Source organism: Mustela putorius, unplaced genomic scaffold, assembly GCF_011764305.1.
Source record: "Mustela putorius furo isolate JIRA1106 unplaced genomic scaffold, ASM1176430v1.1 tig00003875_pilon_pilon_pilon, whole genome shotgun sequence".
NCBI lineage: Eukaryota > Metazoa > Chordata > Mammalia > Carnivora > Mustelidae > Mustela > Mustela putorius.
The window spans coordinates 10,735,235-10,756,036 of NW_025422026.1; the positions used below are offsets into that span (position 1 = coordinate 10,735,235).

Consider the following 20,802-nt stretch of genomic DNA (forward strand, 5'->3'; position numbering starts at 1 on the left):
ACTGACGCGCTGTGTCACCCAGGAGATCCAGACCCTCCCCGGGCCTTCCTTGCCCCGTCCGTCATGTGCTCGGTCACACATCTGTTTCAGAGGGTGATTGTCAAGAGACCCGCAAATATTTGGGATTCCCACTGTGTGCCAGGCACAGTGCTGGGCTCCCAGGAGGCTAAGAGGAGTGAGACAGACATGCTTGCTCTCAGGAAATACGTGCTCTCAATCAGTGGTTCCCAGTCAGGGGCACTGTTAGCCCCAGGCGACACTGGGCAATAACTAGAGTCATTTTGGGTTGTCCAGACTAGGGACGTCTCGTAGGCCGACACCAGGGACGCTGCTCAGTATCCTACAATGCACAAGACCGTCCTCCACAACCGAGACTTATTTGCCTTGTCATGTCCATAGCGGCGAGGCTGAGAAACTCTGATCTGAGTAGACCAGCCCAGATGTCTGAGCAAGTCACGTCAGAGCAGTGAGATAGGAGTTCAGAGTGTGAAACAAATCACTCGTGTCCAGTGGCCTGGATTTGCTAGTGCTCGGCGACAGGTCAGCCACATCGTCCTCCAGGCAGTGCCGCCACCTCCTCAAGGACTCACGTGGGTAGTGAACATCCAGAGAAAGAAAGCGGATTTCACATCCGTTGCCCAAGACAGGCGTCCATCTGGTGGGTGCGGGGCTGGCTCGTGTGATCCCAACTGTCTGCTCCAACAAAACCTGTCCCTGTCAACAGGGCCCCAGGGACAGAGGGGCCCCAGAATGGGGCCAGGCTTGCTGGGGGCGGAGGTGGCCTTCAGGTCTCCGCATTCATCTTTCTCATCTGAAGGCCTGCAGCCCTACACAGTGCTGGGCGAGGCAGCGTTATAAATGAGTCACCCGGTGACTCACTGGGGAAAGCCCTCCTCCCCAAGAGCCGCGGCTGAGAACCCACCCAGGTGACATAAATCCACTGTCTCGGTTCCCTTCTTGCTTCTCCCCACAAGAGACTAAAAATAAAATGTAAAATAGCTAAGATGACTTACGGCAATGGCTTTTCTGCTCTCATAATAAGACAATAAAGCAGAGATTTTTAAAGTCGTCGAGCTGAGAGGCTACCCAAATTAGGACACAGGAAGGTCACGGCCCGATGAGGAGTTTCTTCCGTGGCGTGGCCTTCGGGCTCCTTCAGAACCGGCTTTTCTCCCGACAAGTCCTTGTCCAAAGGAGGTGAAGGGGGCGTGGAGAGAGAAGAGCCTGACTCGGGGACCTTTGGTCTCAACAGTGTTAGGACATCACTGGGCCTCTGGGCTTTCACTGCTTCCTTGGTCTCCATGGGGTGGGGGTTGTTGATGGCACCCCCCCGCCCCTTTGGAGGATAAAGAAGTTTAGGCTTGGGAGGGGGATTTGAAGGTTAAATAAGCTTGTACACTTACTGTTAAATGTTGGCGTTGTGCTTTTGTTTTTAACTTTTAAAGAGAGGTCCTAAGGGGCGTCTGGGCAGCTCAGTCGGTTGAACGTCCAACTCCTGGTTTCAGCTCAGGTCATGATCTCAGGGTGGTGGGATCGAGCCCCACGTCAGGCTCTGTGCTCAGAGGGGAGCCTGCTTGAGAGTCTCTCTCCCCTTGCCCCTCCCCCACCCCCCTCTCTCTCAGATAAATTTAAAAAAAAAAATAAGAAAAAATAGAGGTCTAAAATGGTTATGGACAAAATGATATCTGGGCTTTGCTTAAGATAAAGACAGTGACAGGAGAAATAGATGGGGTGCAGGGCAAGCTGCCCTTGGTGACAGTCGGGGCTGGCAATGCATGTGCGGGCCTCTGTCCTTCTAGTCTGTCCTCTTCGCATTTGAATTTTTCCATCCTCTCCCAGCGACTGCCGTGCACGGAAGAGTTCTAGAGATTGCACAGCAGCGTGAGGATCCATAACCACTGAACTCGATACTGCGAAGCAGAGAGGATGATGAAGTGGGGGTTCTGTGACTTTTCCCACAGTTGAAAATATATGTGTACGTGTATCTTTTAAAGGCAGTGATTCAAATCAGCGGTGGATTTAGGGCAGAGGGGAGCACAGAAGGGCAGTTGGGATCAGAGCAGAAAAAGCAAGCCACGATGCCCTTTTCCGCTCTGGAACATGGTTCTGAGCACTAGGGAAGGGAATGGCCTCTCCCCTGGCTGGGGGCATTGAGGGCCCGAGCAGGAGCTTATAGCTGGAGGTGGAGAGGAGAGGAACAGTGGGGCCCGATGCTCCTTCCACAGGACGTGAGGCCTATGCGTGGGGAGGTTCACGGTCTGCAGGGGAAGAGGTTCAGAGAGCGCCGGGCCCTCCCCATGGGCCATGATGGTGTCCTGCTGGAAGGTACTCAGCGTGGGGCCCTCTGTGCCCTGCAGAGTGACCTGGACTCAGGAACCGAGGAAGTAGGAGCCGTAACCACCCGCCTCCAACCTTCTGGAAACTACGTGTCAGAGACAGACCCGTTTGAAGCTTAGCGTCACGTGTCTTGGAATGATGATCCCCCAGCAGTAGGGGCTCCACAGTGATCGGCGGCTCCCAGGGCTCTTCCTGACGGGTGATGCTGAGTCTCTGGCGTGGGAGGAAGAGCGGGCAGGGAGCCGTGCGTCCTCGGGCCGCTGTGGCCTCACTTCTGGCCCTGATTCTTCACGTCACTTCAACTCTCAGGCTCTTTGTGACCCCACCCATGACCTGAGGAGCCCGACCATCTCCGGAGAGTGTGATGACCGCTCTGTCCCTGAGCTCATGAGGACAGGCTGTGTATAGGCTCATACCGGACCTGTCTCTGCCGTGGCGTTGGAGCCGGGGTGTGATGGGCCCCTGTTGCTCCCACTGAGGAACTTGAAGCAAGACCCAGGGAAGTCTCTGAGCCTGGGGCCTGTCCTTCCTCAGTGTCACCAGGGACGCGATTAGTGGCACTGATCCATCCTTCCCTGTGTGAGATCTCTGGAAAGCAAGGGCTGTGCTAGACTTCTTGTTTCTTGTGGATTCCGAGAGTTTTCCAGTTAGCTCATAAGCCTCAAAGGATTTGGGACCACACCCAGGGGGGCGTGGTGCTGTCCGAGACCTGCTGTTCCTCTATGCATCTGTCCTGCTGCCTTTTTTTTTTTTTTTAAGATTTTTATTTACTTTTCAGAGAGCACAAGCCAGCAGAGAGGCAGCAGAGGCAGAGAGGGAGAAGCAGTCTCCCCGCCGAGCAAGGCGCCTGATGCGGGACTTGATCCCAGGACCCTGGGATCATAACCTGAGCTGAAAAGGCAGCAGCTTAACCCACTGAGCCACCCAGGCATCCCTGTCCTGTTGCCTTTTGTAAAGTAGACATCCCTCAGCACCTGCGCTCTCCCTTTCTCTGATCTATAAGTTGGAATCCCACCTCTCCGGTTTTTCTAGAAAAATTCAGTGTCTGCTTAGATAATTTTCCAGAGAAGTCATCTTCCAGCACTGAGACGCAGGGAAGTCAAGCAGCTGGTGGTGATTCACCCTTAGAATCTCGAGAGAGCAGAGCAGCGGGGGATGGGCAAGGGTGACCGGTTTTCTAGTGGACACCTTCCGTGTCCTGCTTTTCTGTGTTGAGTTTACTCCCGCCCCTTCGGGAAGGAACTTCCCACATGTACTCCTACAGTGGTCGGTGAGAAAGGTCTCTGATCCTCTGTGTGCCTGGGATGGTGGAAGGGCTTAAGAATTTCCTGGAAGATTACCCAGATGAAAATCCTAGAATCTTAAGAATTGAGGACTGTCTTGTCTGCCTTCCTCCCACCCAGCAGGAAAGCCCTCCCCCGCAATCCTGACACCGGCCGCTCAGCCTCCACTTGCACATGTTCCCCCCACCCCTCCAGTGGCAAGGAGCTCACCAGCTCCTAAGATAGTCCACCTGTGCCCCATGCTCCTGGTCACCTGCTTTGTTATAACCACAGCCTGAATAGGGTTCTGGCTTCTGGAAAGACACAGCAGTTGAGCTCTTACTCCCCATGACAGTGTTTCCGTCTTCATTTTGGTTCCTTACGTCATTTCATGGCGAGGATGATTCTAGATTCCTCCGTCTTCCCCAGGTGCCTTTTCAGGAGGTACTCCAGGATGGCCTGGGGCTCTCTACGTGTCGGCTCATCATGTGAGGATATGGTGTCTGCCCACTTGTACCGAGATTCTGCTGAAGCCACCGAGGCAACCTTGGTGTTAGGGACCAACTTTACTAGTTACTAAGGGATCCCCATTACTAATGGGGATGTGTGCTGGGACTTCCTGCCTTGACCAACTGGTGCCCTGCACCTTCCCCAGCCTCCCCAAAAGTATCCTGTACGTGCATCTAGCTGCATTTCATCGTGATCCTTTGGGTCTGTCAATTCAGCCAGTTTTATTCATCCTGAATCTTTAATCTACCTCTGGCATATCGACCTTCCCTCTCAAAGGAGCACAGCATCCCATGCGAGACCGGGATAGGAGCCTGCACCTGCTCCGTCCCCTGCAGGAGGGCGAGGCAGCCGTGCCCCAGCGCCGTGCTGCTTTCCCTCTCTCGGGTAGTTGAGTGAATGCTCCTGTCCAGTCTATGCTTGCCTCATGATGCAATGTGTTTATGACTTTCTGCTTGATCCTATTCACCTCCTGACCCCAGCAAGAAAACCACAGAGGGAGGGAGGTTGGTCTGGCACGACTTGTTCCCGGTGAACTCTGTCAAGTTCGGACAATAACTGCACCCTTCTTGCTGAGCACGTAAACCCGGTGTCTCATAGCTAGCTGATCCTCAGCCTTTGTTGGGGCTCAAAATCACCAGATTGGCATTTCGGCCAGCAGCCGTGTCCTCCTGGGTAGATCAGGGTGAAGTTTGCATTTCATTCCCACCTTGACCGTTTTCAAGACCTGCATGTCGGGGCACTGCCAGAGAGGAGGTTGGAAATGGGGAGAGGAGCCTCGGGTCCTGCTGGCTGTCACCGCCATGGTTTGCTTGTTTCGTCCCCGATGGGACGTCAGGGTGCCCTGCCCCTGGATGGGAGAGATTTCAGCAGCTGGAGCCGTGTTTCAGGGCTCCATTCTTGTCCGTTCTCCTGGATGCAAGACAGTTTTGAGAATGGGACTTCTGCTTATTTGCTCATAGGAAGGGCTCCCTGTTCAGGGGCCTGGGCCCGATCCACTGATAGGCTGAGGGACAGTGTCCGGGGACCCTCCACTAGCCCACCTCCCTGTACCAATGCCTGGTTCTGGTGCTTGGGCCAGACTGTGTTGGTTCTCCCTGGCCTCCTTGGACACCATCCCTGGGCCCTTGGGTGGGTCCCCTGCCCATCCTGCTGTCCCCAGCTAGCCCTCGGAGGCCAGTTTGCCCACCACCCTGTGTGGCTCTGCTGCAGCCTGGCATCGGGGCCCTGCCCCCACCACCCGTGACGGTGCCAGGCCAAAGTCTGGACTTTGTTTTATAAAGGGAGCCCCTGGTGGCTTCAAGCAGGGGAGGAATAGGACCCCCCCCCCCCGTTTTACAAAGTTTCATCTAGTCAGATGTCAGATGTGGACTATATGGAGGGCAGAGGTCGAGGCACCATGGTTGAGGAGGGTAAAATCTCTTAGGATCTCGAAGGCTTCCCTTCTCCTCTGTAAGCATTTGGGAAACAGTTGTTTTTCTTGGTAGATAGACACAGCGTGATGACCTTCACTAGTGGCCACAGATCTGCCCAGTCACATGCTGCTGTGCCAGTGTGGGAAGCCACTGTCAGGAGCTGGTGGGCCCTACTCCTACCTTGAATAGATGTCCTGCAGCAGTCTCTCGCATCACAAGGTGTCTGGCTCCCTCTGGTGACAAGAGGAAATGCCTGAGCATTGGCCTTCCATCTCCACTGCTGGTGGAACTCACGCTTGTTGAGTTGGGGTGAGGTGGACTAAGGTCCGAAGGTTCCCCCTGACTCTGGGTGATAGAAGGGCCCCGTGTGTATGGGCTTGAGTCCAGCTATCCTCCTCAGGCCACTTGGTGTCCCAGCCACAGGCCGGCTAAGGCTCAGAGTGGGGCCTTTTGCACCCTGCAGATGCCCGTTCCTGTAAAACTTACTAGAAGGAGGTCAATGACCCACAGCTCTTCCACTGCTGTTTCATGCTGCCGAATGGTCAGTGGGAGGCAGTGCAGGAGCATGCTTCTGGCCAGCTGTGTGACCCTAGGCTGGTAACCTGACTTCTCTGGGCCCCCCTTCCTCTGTAACTGGATGTGGGAAGACCCAGTGTTGGGGTTCAGCTGCACGCCGGGTCGGTGCCCCCGGCCCCTGAGGTGCTTGGAGGTAGAGACTGGTTTTGTTGTTGGCAGGGGCGTCTGTGTGGCTGGGTGGACATGCCAGTGGGTTTGCAGCTCCTGAGCAGTGAAGGCAACATGAGGTCAGGTCCAGCAAACACCTGGCTACTTTGGTGTACGAGAAATACTTACCAAGAACCAGGAACCCACCTGTGGGAGCGTCATCCGCTGGGGCCAGCCGGCCCTCTGCCCCCAGGTCCTGGCTTCCCCTCCGAGGCCTGGGCCCTTACGGGGTTTCCTGAGCCTCAGTGACCTTCACGGCAGCAGCCCTCCTTTCGGGGGTCTTCCCGAGGCCCCTGAGAGCATCCGTGCTGGTTCTAAAGTCCTTTGAAGATGCGGGGTATGCCCGTGAGGTCACGAGACAGATAGGACCCCTTCAACAAGTGATCACGCTTGGCGCAACAGCTCGCAGAGCTCCGGGGAAGGCCAGCTGTCTGTCCACCGAGGCCTCGGCCAGGGAACCACTTTGGGTGCAGCGCCCCCTGGAGGAGGAAGGAAGGGGGACACCCACGGCAGGGCTCACAGTCCTCAGGATTCAGGGACCTCAGTGGAGCCTAGTTAATGCCAGCACACTCCCCCGACTCACACACCCACCCCCTGCGCCCTGACAGGCTTCCCTGCCACCTGCTCCTTTACCCTCTGTTGCCCCTGCATCCTGCCTCCAGCTTTGTCCTCCCGACCCCGCGGTGCCTCCGTGGCGGGCACCACAGACCTCCGGCTTGTTGGCAGGGGCGCCTCCTGCTGCCATCCTCGAACCCGGGGCAGCTCGCACCTGTCTCCTGACCACCCTCTCCCTTCCTTCCTCACCGTCCTAAACCCTCCATCTTTGTTCTTCCTTCTGCTTTCCGTGTGTGGCATGTGTGTCACAGCAAGTGACTTCAGCTCTCCGGGCCTCAGTTTCTTGATGTGGACAGTGGGCGTGGATCTGCTGATAGGGCTGTCCGAAGGATGAAACGAGATAGCGCTTGGAACATTCTGGTGCGGGGCCCTCCGCTGTCTGCAGGTCTGTGGCCCCAGCCCCTCGCCCCAGGCCACGCACGGATGGAGTATTTCCCTTCTCCGATTTTCTGCCGTCCTCTGACCGCCCTCCAGCGTACCTTGTCCTGTGCACAGCTGGGCACAGGGAGGAGTCAGAGGTCCTAAGTACGACAGAGGTCCCTGCGACTTTCACATTCTGCCTGTCCTCCCCAGGGAGCAGTGCACACACGGGGCGCTGCGTCCCGGAGTCCTGGGACAGCTTCACTGATGTCTGTGGGTCCCCCCTGCCCTGCATCTCATGCTCCACGCCATCTGGACAGCGAGCTACAGTTTCCCTGCACTCACATGTTGTCACGTGGGATCCGTTCCCCCCGCCCCCCAAGTCTTGGGAGGTGCGTTGGTCACTAGGGCTGTTGTGACAAATTACCAGAGACTGGGTACCACGGACACGCATGTCTCCCGGTTCTGGAGGCCAGACCAAGGTGTTGGCAAGGCCGGTTTCTCCCTGGCTTGCCGGTGGCTGCCTCCTCCCCGTGTCCACACACGTGTTTCCCTGGCGCAGACGCTCCTGGTGTCCTCTTCTCTTTTTACAAGGACACTGGTCTTTGGGGTTTTACTTTGTTTTTTAAGATTTATTTGTTTATTTGAGGAGGGGCATTAGCAGGAGAAGGACAGAGAAAACCTTAAGCAGACCCCACGCTGAGCAGAGCACGCAGCTGGGCTCGATCTCCTGACCTTGAGATCACGACCTGAGCTGAGACCAAGAGTCAGCCTCTTAACCAACTGCGCCCTCCCGCCTCCAGGCACCCCATGGACATTAGTCCTTTTGGGTGGGGACCCACCCTCACGACCTCATTTTAACTTAATCACCCCTTTAAAGGCTCTGTCTTCATGCGCAGTCACCTTCTGAGGTCCTGGGTGTTCAGACTTCAACAGAGAGGAGGAGTGCCTTGGGCATACCCGGGGCTGCTGGACTCCAGGGGCCCCCATCTCTCCACTGTCTCCTGCCAGAAGTTGCAGGAGGCAGGGAAACAGGAAACCCCCCCCATGACCTCAGAGAGCTGCTGGGCAGACCCTCCTTGGCCGGCAGACAGGATATGGGCCCTTCAGGAAAGGGCAGCCTGTTGCTGATTTGGGTGGGTTTCCTGCTGGCACAGCTCGTGGCTTCCTGGCCCCCACCCCACCAGTTGCATTGCTCATTTCATCAGCCAGTGCAGTCTCGGGGAGCCCGGAGTTTCCAGGGGCTGAAACAGGGCATGGGGGCAGAGAGCAGGCGTGCTCACACTAGGTTTGAAGAGGCCACAAGCTCCAGCCCGGCCCCTCGGTACCTGCCGCATACAAAGAAAGAATTTGATGGTGATCCCAGCCCTGACACAGCAGCCCCCGTGGAACCCCAGCCTGGCCTCCGCTAACAGTGGGTTCCTCCCTCGGGACATCACACCCGATGTGCACGGGCTGGCCAGCCTGAAGGACGTGTGCCCTCACCCCCATAAGGCCCTGTGAGACAGGAGGGAAGGAAGAGAGACTTCTGTTAGCTGGGCAGGGAGATCAAGACGAGTAGCACCCAAAGCTGTGGCCAGGTGCAGATCCTTCCTGGGCCTTGTCGCATCATGCTAGGCCCTCCCGCCTCTCCCAGGCCTGGGTTGTAATCAGTTCTCAGTCCACCAAACACTCGGTCCCTCCTCCAGGCAAAGGGCTGGAGTCTTACCCCTGCGGAAAACCAAACTGTATGTGTATATGGTTTCTTTTCTTGTTTTTTGGTTTTTTTGGTTTTTTTTTTGGTTTTTTGTTTGTTTTTTTTAAGAAGGTCTCTGCCTTCCTTGAGTCTGCAGCTATGACGGCATACCTACAACATCGAACTTTTATTTGTGTATCTGGGCAGACTGTAAACAGCTGTAGAAAAAGTCTCAGGCTGGGTGCTGTGGCAGAGGAAGCTAGGAGAAGGAAGAAGGAGATCTAGGAAGGCCTCTTGGAGGAGGTGGTATTGAGGGCAGGCTCGGAGTGAAGAGTAGAACCTGTGTACATTGCTCAGGGCCTGGAGGAGACGGGGAATCTGGGTGGAGGACCCGCATAAGTAAGACCTAGGGGCCACCCCGGGTTTGTCTCGGTGTTCTATGGTCAGGTTCCCCGTTCTCCTGGCATTCGGGGCTGCTTGGGCTGACTGTGCATCGAGCCTTCATGTTCTGCCACTAGCTCGGCGGAGACCTGCGCCTGGCCATGCCCAGTCTCCAGCTGCCCTCCACCTTGCAGGCTGATGTCAGATCGCGTGCACGTCCTTCCCTTGTCCCCTGGGCCCAGATGCATTTTCTACCACCTGGTTCCTTGGTCAAGGTCAGCAAAATCAGAGGTTCTCAACCTGGCTGCACAGCGCCAGAGAACTTAAAAAGAATCCCAGGGACCAGGCTGTGCCCCCAGACCACCACCATCCGATCCCCCGGGGCGGGGGAACTACCCATGAGTATTTGCTTTGGTGAGTGTCCCGGGTGATTCCAAAGTGCAACTTCAAGACTCGGTGATGCCGCTGCCCTGAGAGGTACCAGGTTGGGGGCTGTGGGAAGAGGCACAGAAGCTCACATCTGGTAGCAGACGGCGCTAGCAACATTAGCTTTTGTTGATAAACCTTGCAACGGGGCTGATTCTGTTACACAAATTGCAGCCAGGGTCTGGCTTACGGTCCGTGTTCAGTGAAGGCTCGCCTCCTCATCCTCTCTTCCCTCCGCCTCCCCCTCCGAAATAAGCAAGGTCAGTGACATCATCCTGGCGGGCTCTTGGCAGTGGGCACGAGATAAATATGTATTGCATGTTTTGCAGACCTCCTACTGGTTATGGATCATGTTTTATTCATGCACGTATGATGCAGAATGTTCCTTCTTAGGGGAGAAATTTCAGCCTGCAAATTTCAACACGGAAGAATACATTTGGATAAATCGAGAGACAACAATGCTCTGGACTGAGGGTTTCCTCCGCAGTTAGGAAGTAGAGGACAAGGGAGTTCAAGGCAGGACTCTTTCTTTTCTGGGCCAGTGCTGCCCTCTAGTGGGGAAAAGCCACAGCCAACCTGAGCTTCCTACACTCTGCCCAGTTAAGGGGACCCGGGGTTAAAATGACAGAGTCCAGCCCAAGAGAGCAAGACACGTGTCTAGGGAACACCAGCCATGCAGGCCTTCCTTCTTGGATTCATCACCCCTGGGATGCAAGGAGAATTCTAGAAAGCATCTTCTATATTCTAGGCACCAGAAGCTTTGCATGCATTGCTGGTCATTCTCACTATTCTATAAGGTATCTATTCTTATTTCCAGACCCAGAGCTGGGAAATGAGTCATCCAGAAATTGAGAAGTGTAATCAGGATCCCAGGCTAGGTCTCGTGGATTCCAGAGGCTTCACTGCTGTACCATCATGTCCTGACTCCTCCTTCTTTAAGAACTTAGGTGACCTTCCAGGTCTGAGTTCAAACTTACCTCTGCCTTTTACGTGCTGTGTAGCCTTGGGGCAGTTGACTAACCTCTCTGAGCTTCTGTTTCTTGTGTACAAAAAGGGTATCATAACGTGTGCCTTATCAAGGGATCATGAGAATTTTTGTTTGACGTCAAGTACATCAGAAGGAATAGAGACTTGAAAGCGACTGCCTCAAGATGATAGGATAATAATAAATGGTCCCCCTTCTGATTGCATTGCTTTTATAATCAGACAAAAAACAGAGGATTCATCAGACCATTTTCCTTCCAAAAGAGGCCGAAACACTAACCTGCGTGTATTGTGTGTACTGCGGGAGAGAATGTTGTCTCAATTTCTCAAAGTTGTGTCAAGGGACTCTCAGGAACCCTCCAGAGAAAACCAGACTCCCCATGAAGTGATCTTTCATTCTGTCAAACCCAGAGCCCTCGGCTCAACGTTCTCGGTCACTGCTAAGAAGTCATTGCTGTCACATGAGATCACCGTGTCCTTGGGTGCCCTCCCTCCTCATGGCCGGGGAGGGATCTTGAGCCGGGCCTGGGGTGCTGGGCAGTGTGGTTCTGGAGTGTCTTAGCTCTGTCCTTTGCCATCCTCCTGAGGGCAGCAGAGAACTGCCTGGCCGTTGAAATTCCTTTCCACCAGCGCCTTAAATTCTACTTACATAGATAATTCGATTCTTAAAAAATAGATACTCTTTAGAAAATATTATTGTTTGTTTCCAAGGTTTCTGTTAGGAGACCTGTGTTTTGGATTTCTTTCTCTTCATTATTCTTAAAAAATTAACCTTCTGTATAGGAACGGGCTGGGAAGGAATATCTAAATGAATATCAGTGTTTCTGTCTGGGTTGTAAGAGATGGTAATTCGTGCCATCTTCTTTATAATAATAATAATAGCAAAATTTATTTTGTTATTTATTTTATTTTATTTATACTGTATGCTGGGTGCTGTGGAAAGCCCTGGACATACACTGATCTCTTACACTTTGAAACAGCCATGTGGGCTGGGTACTGTTGGGATCCCCAGGCTCGGGTGAGAGCACGGGGCCCCAGAGAAGGTCAGTCTCTTTCCCAAGCTCACACAGCTCATGAGTGCCAGCTCTGGCCAGCTTCAGGCTCTGTGTTCTTGGCCACGATGTGGGGTCCCTCTCCATCTTTATTCTCACATCGCTCTACAGTGAGCATGTGCTGCTTTTAAAATGAGGAAAAGAGGTTTTGTGTTTAAATGAACCGCTTGTCTCGCCAGTGCAAAAATGCATAGGAAGAAAATACGCTTTGAGAACAGTCATGCCCAAAAAGAAATAGGAGAATGATGACATATTTTTATTATATGATTCTGGATTTTCCATAGTCTGTTAAGCATCTCCCACCTAAGTAAGCAAAAAAAAGTGAAACTCAGAAAGCAGAAGAGAAAATTCTGCTGCTGGAAATATTGGTGAGAAGAATGCTTGATACCTAATGTTTTTTGAGAACCATTTGTGTTCCAGGAACTTACCTGGAGCTTGCTTTTTTTTTTTTTTTTTTAATGCATTCACACATTTGATCCTCAAAGGCCCCCAAGAGGGGAGGGGTGGTTGTGAGCCCATTTTACAGAGGTGGAAACTGAGGCACGGGGAGCATTTATACTGTGCTTGCAGACACACAGATGGCGGCGGAAGCCAGCACTCTCCTTCCCATAGGACAGACCCACCCCAGTCACTTTCCATGCAGGGTTGTGAAAAGTATTTCTGAGAGCGCTGAGCAGGGCTGGGGAAGAGCAGATCTGAGGGCTCTGGCCTTGACAGAATGAAAGATCACTTCAGGGGAAGTCTGTGGTTTTCTCTGGAGGGTTCCTGAGATTCCCTTGATATACTTTGAGAAAATGAGCAGCTGCTTATATATAGGTATACTGAAGTTACAGAGACTTACATAAGTGAAAAAGGTAACAGTCGTGTCTTTGTGCAGAAAACCTATTACAGTTTAACAAATTGTTGTGAAACAAGCATCCAGTAGCCTAGAAAGAGACCAGACACAAAACCAGCACCCCCCAGAACCATCCCCACCCCCCACCCCCCTACTGCTCCCCCCGATCCCCCCTGACACGCACACATGCCCTGTCTCCTTCTGGATCATAATTCTCTTCCTCCCTGCCTGCCTTGGCAGCAGCAGCCACATCTTAATGGTCTGACTACAGAGTTACACATCACTAAATAGTTTAATTTTGCTGCTTCGAATTCTGTATGAGGAGAATCACACCGGTATGCGTTCTCACCTGTGTTGTTTTGCTTGGCACTGTGTCTTTGAAGGTTCATCCACGTTGTTGATGATGTGTTTTCTTTGCTTATACAGCAATTCCGGAATATGGGTAGTTGATTTCTCTGATCTATTGCTGATGGGTGCTGGGCTGTCTCCTGTTCTGCATGAGCATTCTTGGATGTGTCTCCCAGTACCTGTCAGACTTCCTGTAAGGTATTTACTTAGGAGTTGGAATGGTGGGTCCTTGGGCGAGTTTATCTTCACTTTTCCACATACTGTCAAAGTTTTGTTAAAGGGGTTCTGCAGTTTATACTCGTACCAGCAACGTGTAGGAATCCCAGATGCCCCACAGCCTTGCCAGCAGTTATGATCAGAGCTCTTTAACCAGCTAAAAGGGAAGGACGTTTTTTGGGGTCGTAATGCACATGTCTTCAAATTCTCATGAGGTTGAATATCTTGTCCTAGCCCATCGTTCATTTGCATTCCCTCTTTTTGTGAAGTACTTGTTACGATTTCTGTCCCCTTTTTCACTAGTTACTTTTTTCATGAACCTCTAGCAGTTTTTACAGAGCTTAGACATGAGATCTCTGATTCTTGTCTATGTTTTTTAAGGATGTACGTTACACGTTTATTTTCCCACATGTTCGCTTTGGCATTGGGCTCTTTGGGTGAATCGGATGAATGACCTTCTTAATTTTAATGTAGGCCAACTTACCAAGCTTTTCTTATAATGCCTAGTGCTTGCTTTGTTCGGTGTAAGAAATCTTTCCCTGCCTCTGACATCATAACAGTACTCTTGTCGGTACCTTTCAGAAGCTTTATTGTTTTGCTTTTCACACAGGTCTCTGATCTGCCTAGAATTGATTTTTGCATTTCCTGAGAGGCTGGCTCCCCCCCCCCAACCCCCGCCCCTCCCAACACCACTGTAATTTCAAGTTGCCCCAGCAACATTTATGGAAAAAAATCATCCTTTCCCTTGCTGCTTTGTATGCACAGTTTGCCATAAATCAGGTGTCCACATACGTGTGACTCTGTTTCTGGGCTTGCTTTTCTGCTTGCTTGTGATAGCTGTTGTTCCGTAAGTCAGAAATGCACTGTTTTCATCATTACTGCTGTAAAAAAATTAAAAGTCCTGAAAAAAAAGATATAAAAAAGTCCTGATGTTCAGTAGAACAAGTTGATAATTCTTCAGAGGTATGTAGGCTGCTCTTGGCCCTCTACATTTCCATAAACCAATTAGAATCTATATGTTCCATGATGCAAACATACAAAAAATGTTGTACTTTTATTATCATAGATCAGTAGTATAATAAAATGGACTAATTCTTCCTAGACCAGCAGATTCTAAATTGAAGTCTCCATTTGGGTTTTCCAGAGTCTTTGGGTTCTGTGCATCTGGCCTGACCCCTTCTGTCCCTCGAGTGCCCCTGGCTCATTGGATCTAAGAGGAGGCTCTGGGATGGGAGGGTCCCCAGTGCTGAGAGAGATAGGTGCAGAGAGCATTATCCATGGAAATAGGTTGGGGGCTGAGCTTGGGCAAAGACACGCCCTCTTTTCATGGCAGTGTTGTAGCAAGTGTTCTCTTTCCTGCATCCTTTCAATAGCCACTGACCTAACTTTTTGTTACGTGGGGCCAGACAAGGGATAGAAAGAAGAATAAAATACCATCTTTGCCCTCCAGCTTCTCTGTGCCTGTGCCCCAGTCCACACCAGCGCTGGAAAATGTCCCACAAAAAATGTTCCCTGGTCAGGTAATTAATGGATTTCACGCAGTGTCCTGTTCTCAGCCATCACATGGATATTCATGGTTGTAAGATCTGAGAATTGACTCGCATGTGATTAATAATTGCATTAGTTTTCTATCGCTGCCATAATGAGTTGCCACAAAGTTAGTGGCTTAAAATAATGCAAGTGTCTGACCTTACGGGTCTAGAGGTCAGAAGCCCGCCGTGTTTTCACTGAGCTCAAATCAAGGTTTCAGCAGGACTCTCGTCCTCTGGAGGATACTCAGGAAGGGAGAACCCATTTTCTTGCGTTTTCCAGCTTCAACAGGTGGTCCGCACAACCTCACAACCTCATCCTCCATCTTCAAAGCCAGCCGTGGCTTGGTCATGTCCCTCCCAAGAGGCCATGCCTCTGGTGGAGTCATCTTATCCCCTTCTCCAACTCTGACTTTTCTTTCTCCTTCCACATTTACAGGAATCTTGTGATTGGGTCCTTAGGGATCATCAGCATAATCTCTTGAAGTCAACTGACCAGCCACCTTAATTCCATTTTATCGGTAATTCTCTTTTGTCATTTAAGCTAGCAGGTACAGGTTCTAGAGATTAGGACAGGTACTTGTTTGGGGAGGTAAGTCTGCCTCCCACAAAGTGGCCCCAGCTTGGTTGCACAGCGAACACGGTGCCGTGTGTTACATCAAGGATTCGATCTCGATGCCACATAGGGTCTTTGTCGTCCTGCCCCTTTGTGCACCCAGACTATGGCATGGTAGGTTGGTTTGTTTATGGCCTTTCCTCCATAACACAAACTCCACAGAAAAGCAGGGACTTTTGTCTGTTTTATTCACTGCTGTGTCCCAGCAGCTAGCACAGTGCCTGGCCCCTAGAAGGTGCCATTATGTATTTTGAGTGAATGAGAATGGTTGAAAGTCTCTCCAATAAGGCAGCAAGCTGCTGCTGCTTTTTCTTTTCTTTTCTTTTCTTTTCTTTCTTTCTTCTTCTTCTTCTTCTTTCTTCTTCTTCTTCTTCTCCTTCTCCTTCTTCTTTTGCAAAAGACAGAGAACAAGCTGGAGGAGAGGCAGAGGCAGAGGGAGAAGCAGACTCTCCAGTGTGCAGGGAGCCTGAAGTGCGGGGCTCCATCCCAGGACCCTGAGATCGTGATCTGAGCCAAAGTCAAGAGTGAGACACTCAATCCACTGAGCCATGAACGCTCCCCATTCCCTTAGTATCTTAATTATATTTTTCACGGACCCCTGAGTCTAAAAGGAATATATAGCAACTTTGTTAATCAAGCAGTTAGATTCAAATTACATAAGAAATGTCTGGAAAAAAATGCACATGAATTAAAAGAAAAAAGTATTTTTATTTTTAATATTAAAGATTTCCTGTGTCTGGATTTCTCCTCCGCCCCTCGCCCCTCCCCTCTTGTGTTCGTGAATCTGGCAGGCAGCAGGGGGCAGCACTGAGCCACAGAGCCCATCCCCTCCCGTCCTAGACGCTCGGGGCCTCTCAGCACTGGGACTGTGGATCTAAGTGCTGGCCAGTCTTTCTCCTGTCTGTTTGGGCGGACCCTGTGAGGTGGTTTCATTCAACAAAATAAATTCACAGCCTAGGAGACTGAATGGAGACGAGAGCAAGGAAGCGCGTTCAGAAGTACATTCTGTAAGATCATGGCCTGCCTCATAGCCTTGCAGAGGAACAGCTTCCCCTAAAAACCCAGGGCTGGGCTCTGCATGCTGCTTTATTTGGGTTGTTATCCTGAGATATTTCTGCCATAGAAAAAGTGTGTTTCCTGGGGCACCTGGGTGGTTCAGTGGGTTAAAGCCTGTGCCTTCGGTCAGGTCATGATCCCAGAGCCCTGTGTCTGGCTCTCTGCTCAGCAGGAAGCCTGCTTCCTCCTCTCTCTCTGCCTGCCTCTCTGCCTACTTGTGATCTCTGTCTGTCAAATAAATTTTTTAAAAAAACTTAAAATTTTTTTTTTTTAAAAAGGACATAATGCTTAAAAAAACAACCTACTTTGTAGGACCTAATTTCTATTTAGAAAAAAAAAAAAAAGAAAGAAAATGGGACGCCTGGGTGGCTCAGTGGGTTAAGGTCGTGATCCTGGGGTTCTGGGATCAAGCCCCGCATCGGGCTTTCCGTTCGGTGGGGAGCCTGCTTCCCTTCCTTTCTCTCTGCCTGTCTCTCTGCCTACCTGTGATCTCTGTCTGTCAAATAAATAAAATAAAATAAATCTTAAAAAAAAAAAAGAAAGAAAAGAAAAGAAAAAGGGTGTTCCTGGTGTGAAGAGTGGTGAAGACCCCCTCCCACATCTCTACTGGATGGTTCCCTGGAAAAGATTCGGGAACTTGTTCTTACTGGAGGCTGCTTTAACAGCTCTCTGAGGAGGAGCTGCTTAGAAAATGCCTCCGGAGAGAGCCTGGGTGGCTCAGCTCAGGTGGTGATCTCATGAGCCATGAGATCGAGCCCCGTGGCAGGCTCTGTGCTCAGTGGGGAGTCTGCAGGAGATTCCCTACCTCTGCCCCTTGCCCCAACCCTGCTTGCACACTCCCACTCTCTCTCTTTTTCAAATAAAAAATAAAATGCCGCCAGAGATTTTAGCTGAGGGGAAAAATGCCCTTCATACAAAGATATGTGTGTTCTGTATCCTTCGTTGGTTTTTGGAATTGGGCCCTATCAGATTTCTCTGGTGTTGGAGGAGAACTCCGTCTTGTTAAAATGGAAAGCCACAATCCAACGGCTTGGAAACCCTTGTCTTCTCCTAGAGGAACCACGGTGGGAGGTGTTCTCGGCGGAAGGCGAGGTTGCATTGTTGCGTGGCGTGCCGTGCTCTCTGCCCGAGCAGCCAGAATGGACATTTGGCCTGTGTGGGCCCCATGGGGCTCCTGCGGGCACCTGAGCTCAAGGGACGTGACTTTTTCCATGTCCCAACTTGTACAAGGACAGGAGGCCCAGGACTCGGGGTCCCCAGCTGTTCCCAGGTATCTGGCCAGTCCACACTCTCTACCGTCCCCAGGTCAGGGAGGGAGAAACAGGACAATCTCCACATCCTCTTCACATCAGCTGTTTCTTCTGAAGACACTAAAAGCTTCCTCCCTTGACCTGCTAAAGGATTAGCTGTAATTTGCATTACTCAGTCTGTGGGCAATGCACCAGTGATGATTAGGTTGGCTGGGGGCTTTCTCTAATTGGCATGAAAAAAGGCATATTATTATGCCTGGTGGGGGTTGCTGGGGGTGGGGGACAGTCAGAGCCTCCGCTGGAATATCCACAGGGAGTCAGCAGGGTAGCTGCAGCACCCATGAGAGGGAATTGCGTTCCTGTCCCCTGTGTCCCTTCCTCTGGGACTGCCAGAGCAGATAGGTAAATTGCTGAACCATCTTTAGAGAACCCGTGGTTGACCAGGGTCTCACCTCAGTCTGCAACCTGGACAGGAGGACATGGCTACCTTCAGAGTTTTGTCCTGAAGCAGAAATCCCTATAGGCTACGTTGGGTGGTGCTGGTCTTGCCTGGGACCCCTCCTGTCCATGCTCCCACCCCTGCCCCCGGGACTTCCTCAGCATTTTTTATGCTTCACTTTTGTCCCAAGGAATGGGCCAAGAGTAGCTCTAGTCTCTAACCCTCCCCTGCTAAGGATAGCCCCCCCTAATTCTAGCCCATATCTGCAAGATCCCCATATTCTAGAATTTTCCAGCAATACTCCCAACTTCCTCTGTTAGGTTTTCTGAATCTAAGCTGTGACAAACCAGAGTCCATGTACTGATAAAATGGAAATGACTTCTCTCAAGATTCTTAGAAACAAGAATAACTAAGAATAACAGTAGTTGGGGGTCTCTGGCCAGCTCTGGGGACACGTACTTTGAGACTGGAGAGCTTCTAGATTGCTCCAGATCACAGAGTAGGATTTCCCTGAGAGTGGGTTCGGCCCCATTTGCATGATATAAACCATCCTCTTGTCATTCCTTCCTTTATCAAACAATTCCTTATAAGCTATCTTCAAGCGATGGCTCTGGGGTCTGGGTTTCTGTCTATAAATCCGGAAGACCTGGCTTCTTTTGCCAAGGGTTTCTAAACAAGTTGAGTTCCTGTTTATAGTTTGTGTTTTCTCCCTACCTCCAAGTCAGTGAGCTCTGGAAGGCCAGGATTCTTTTTTTTTTTTTTTTTTTAAGATTTTATTTATTTATCTGACAAAGAGAGAGAACACAAGTAGTCAGAGAGGCAGGCGGCAGGGGGTGCAGGGGGGAAGCAGGCTCACTGCTGAGCAGAGAGCCGGACGTGGGACCCTGAGATGGTGACCTGAGCCGAAGGCAGTGGCTTAACCCACTGAGCCACCCAGGTGCCCCTGGAAGTCCAGGATTCTTAATCGTTTGGTTCACTGCTGAATCTCCATTCCCAAGACACATGCTTGGCACCTAGAAGGAGCTCAGTAAGTATTGATTGACTGAGTATTTGAGTGGTTCCATGATGACGTCACGGAGGGAAATCAGAATGAGTTAGTCTACACCTGTGAGCAGACCAGAAGTACCCTCCGCCGATCTCAGACTCCCTTTGTTTGAATTCAGCTCCAGCCTTGCTCCTCACGTGCCCTCAGGGACCTGTTAGCACCCCTCTTTTTGGCCATCTGCTTTGGTTGGATCAACCCATGTCCAGTTTGTTTGTCCCCGCAGCAGCCAGCCTCTTGTAGGAAGGGCCACACTTCACTCCTGTTTTTATTCCCAGGGCCTTGAGAACTGTCATTGCTCAAGGAATGTTCTACAAAACTGAAATTTAGTTAAATAGATACAGCCTGTGGGTTTTAGTTTGGGCTCAGTACTTTTCCCAGAATGAATAAAAGGGTTTGCGCAACATCTCGGTGTTAAATCCATCAGGCCCTTAAGTTTGTGCCTAGGACCATCTTCTCAAGTCCCGTGGAAAAGGTTGAGTCTTGAAACTATTAAAACAATAGATAGCAACTCCAAAATATGGGGGGCGGGGCAGATCTGCAAAATTCAAATTAATAAAACATCTAATTAAATGTTCTCAAAGCATACCATTATGTCAGCTCCGTTTTTTTGCTAAATTAAATGCCCGTAAACATTTCATTACATTTGAAAATAATTTGTGCCTTTAACTTTTCTCCCTTCACAACAATTCCTGAATTTGTACAATGAGTGCTGAAAAAACTTAGCCAACTGTAAATTAAATGAATTACATAAAGCCAAATAAATGGTGAAAGCAAAATTATAAAAATCGTTTCAAAAATGTTTATGACCGGGTACGCCAGGGTGGCTCATTGGATTAAGCCTCTGCCTTTGGCTCGGATCATGATCTCAGGGTCCTGGGATGGAGCCCAGCATCGGGCTCTCTGCTCAGCTGGGAGGCTGCTTCCCCCTCTCTCTCTGCCTGCCTCTCTGCCTACTGGTGATCTCTATCTGTCAAATAAGTAAATAAAGTCTTTTAAAAAATGGTTATAGGGGCACCTGGGTGGCTCAGTGGACTAAGCCTCTGCCTTCGGCTCAGGTTGTGATCTCAGGGTCCTGGGATTGAGCCCGGCATTGGGCTCTCTGCTCGGCGGGGAGCCTGCTTTCTCCTCTCTCTCTCTCTCTACCTGCATCTCTGCCTACTTGTGATTTCTGTCAAAATAAATAAATAAAATTTTTTAAAAAAGTTTATGACAGAAACCATTTAATGACAGAGTGGGTGTATTTTAATATGATAATATGATTAATACGGTGTGGGATGGAGTACTGTAAAAGTAAGCTCACTCAGGGCCCACAGATATTTCAGAGCAACCTACCAAAAACTGTAGAATTTCTGCATAACGATGCTTCCGTATGCGCTTCCCCCCTTAGGATTTTTTTACTAAGTCCTATAGTGTCACTTGTAAATCCAGGGTCTCATCTGATCAATGTGAAACAATATCCTTGATCTGCAGACTGTTTTTGCTCATTGAATGGCTTCTGCTTTTTTTTTTTTTTTTTCCTTTTTTAAAATCTAATTTCTGTTTCATCTTCTTCTTTCAGGAATCCTTTTCACGATGCTGGTATTTGGACCAGCCTGTGGATTTATCCTGGGCTCTTTCTGTACCAAAATGTACGTGGATGCCGTCTTCATTGACACAAGTAAGGAGCGTATTCCAACTTCTTATCACCACCCCTGGGCATGTCCCCCATTGGAAGGGAGCCCTTTAGCTTTT

The 20,802-nt window shown here is 50.7% G+C and overlaps 1 protein-coding gene across 2 annotated transcripts in view; it reads left to right on the plus strand.

Annotated features, from left to right (window-relative positions):
• Positions 1 to 20,802, plus strand: part of SLCO3A1 (solute carrier organic anion transporter family member 3A1) — a 298,647-nt gene that overhangs the window by 201,055 nt on the left and 76,790 nt on the right. For both annotated transcript variants that reach the window (XM_045067342.1, XM_004774150.3), the window contains exon 3: positions 20,630 to 20,728. In XM_045067342.1, coding sequence (XP_044923277.1) covers positions 20,630 to 20,728 — 99 coding nt within the window. The remainder of the gene's footprint in view (positions 1 to 20,629; positions 20,729 to 20,802) is intronic.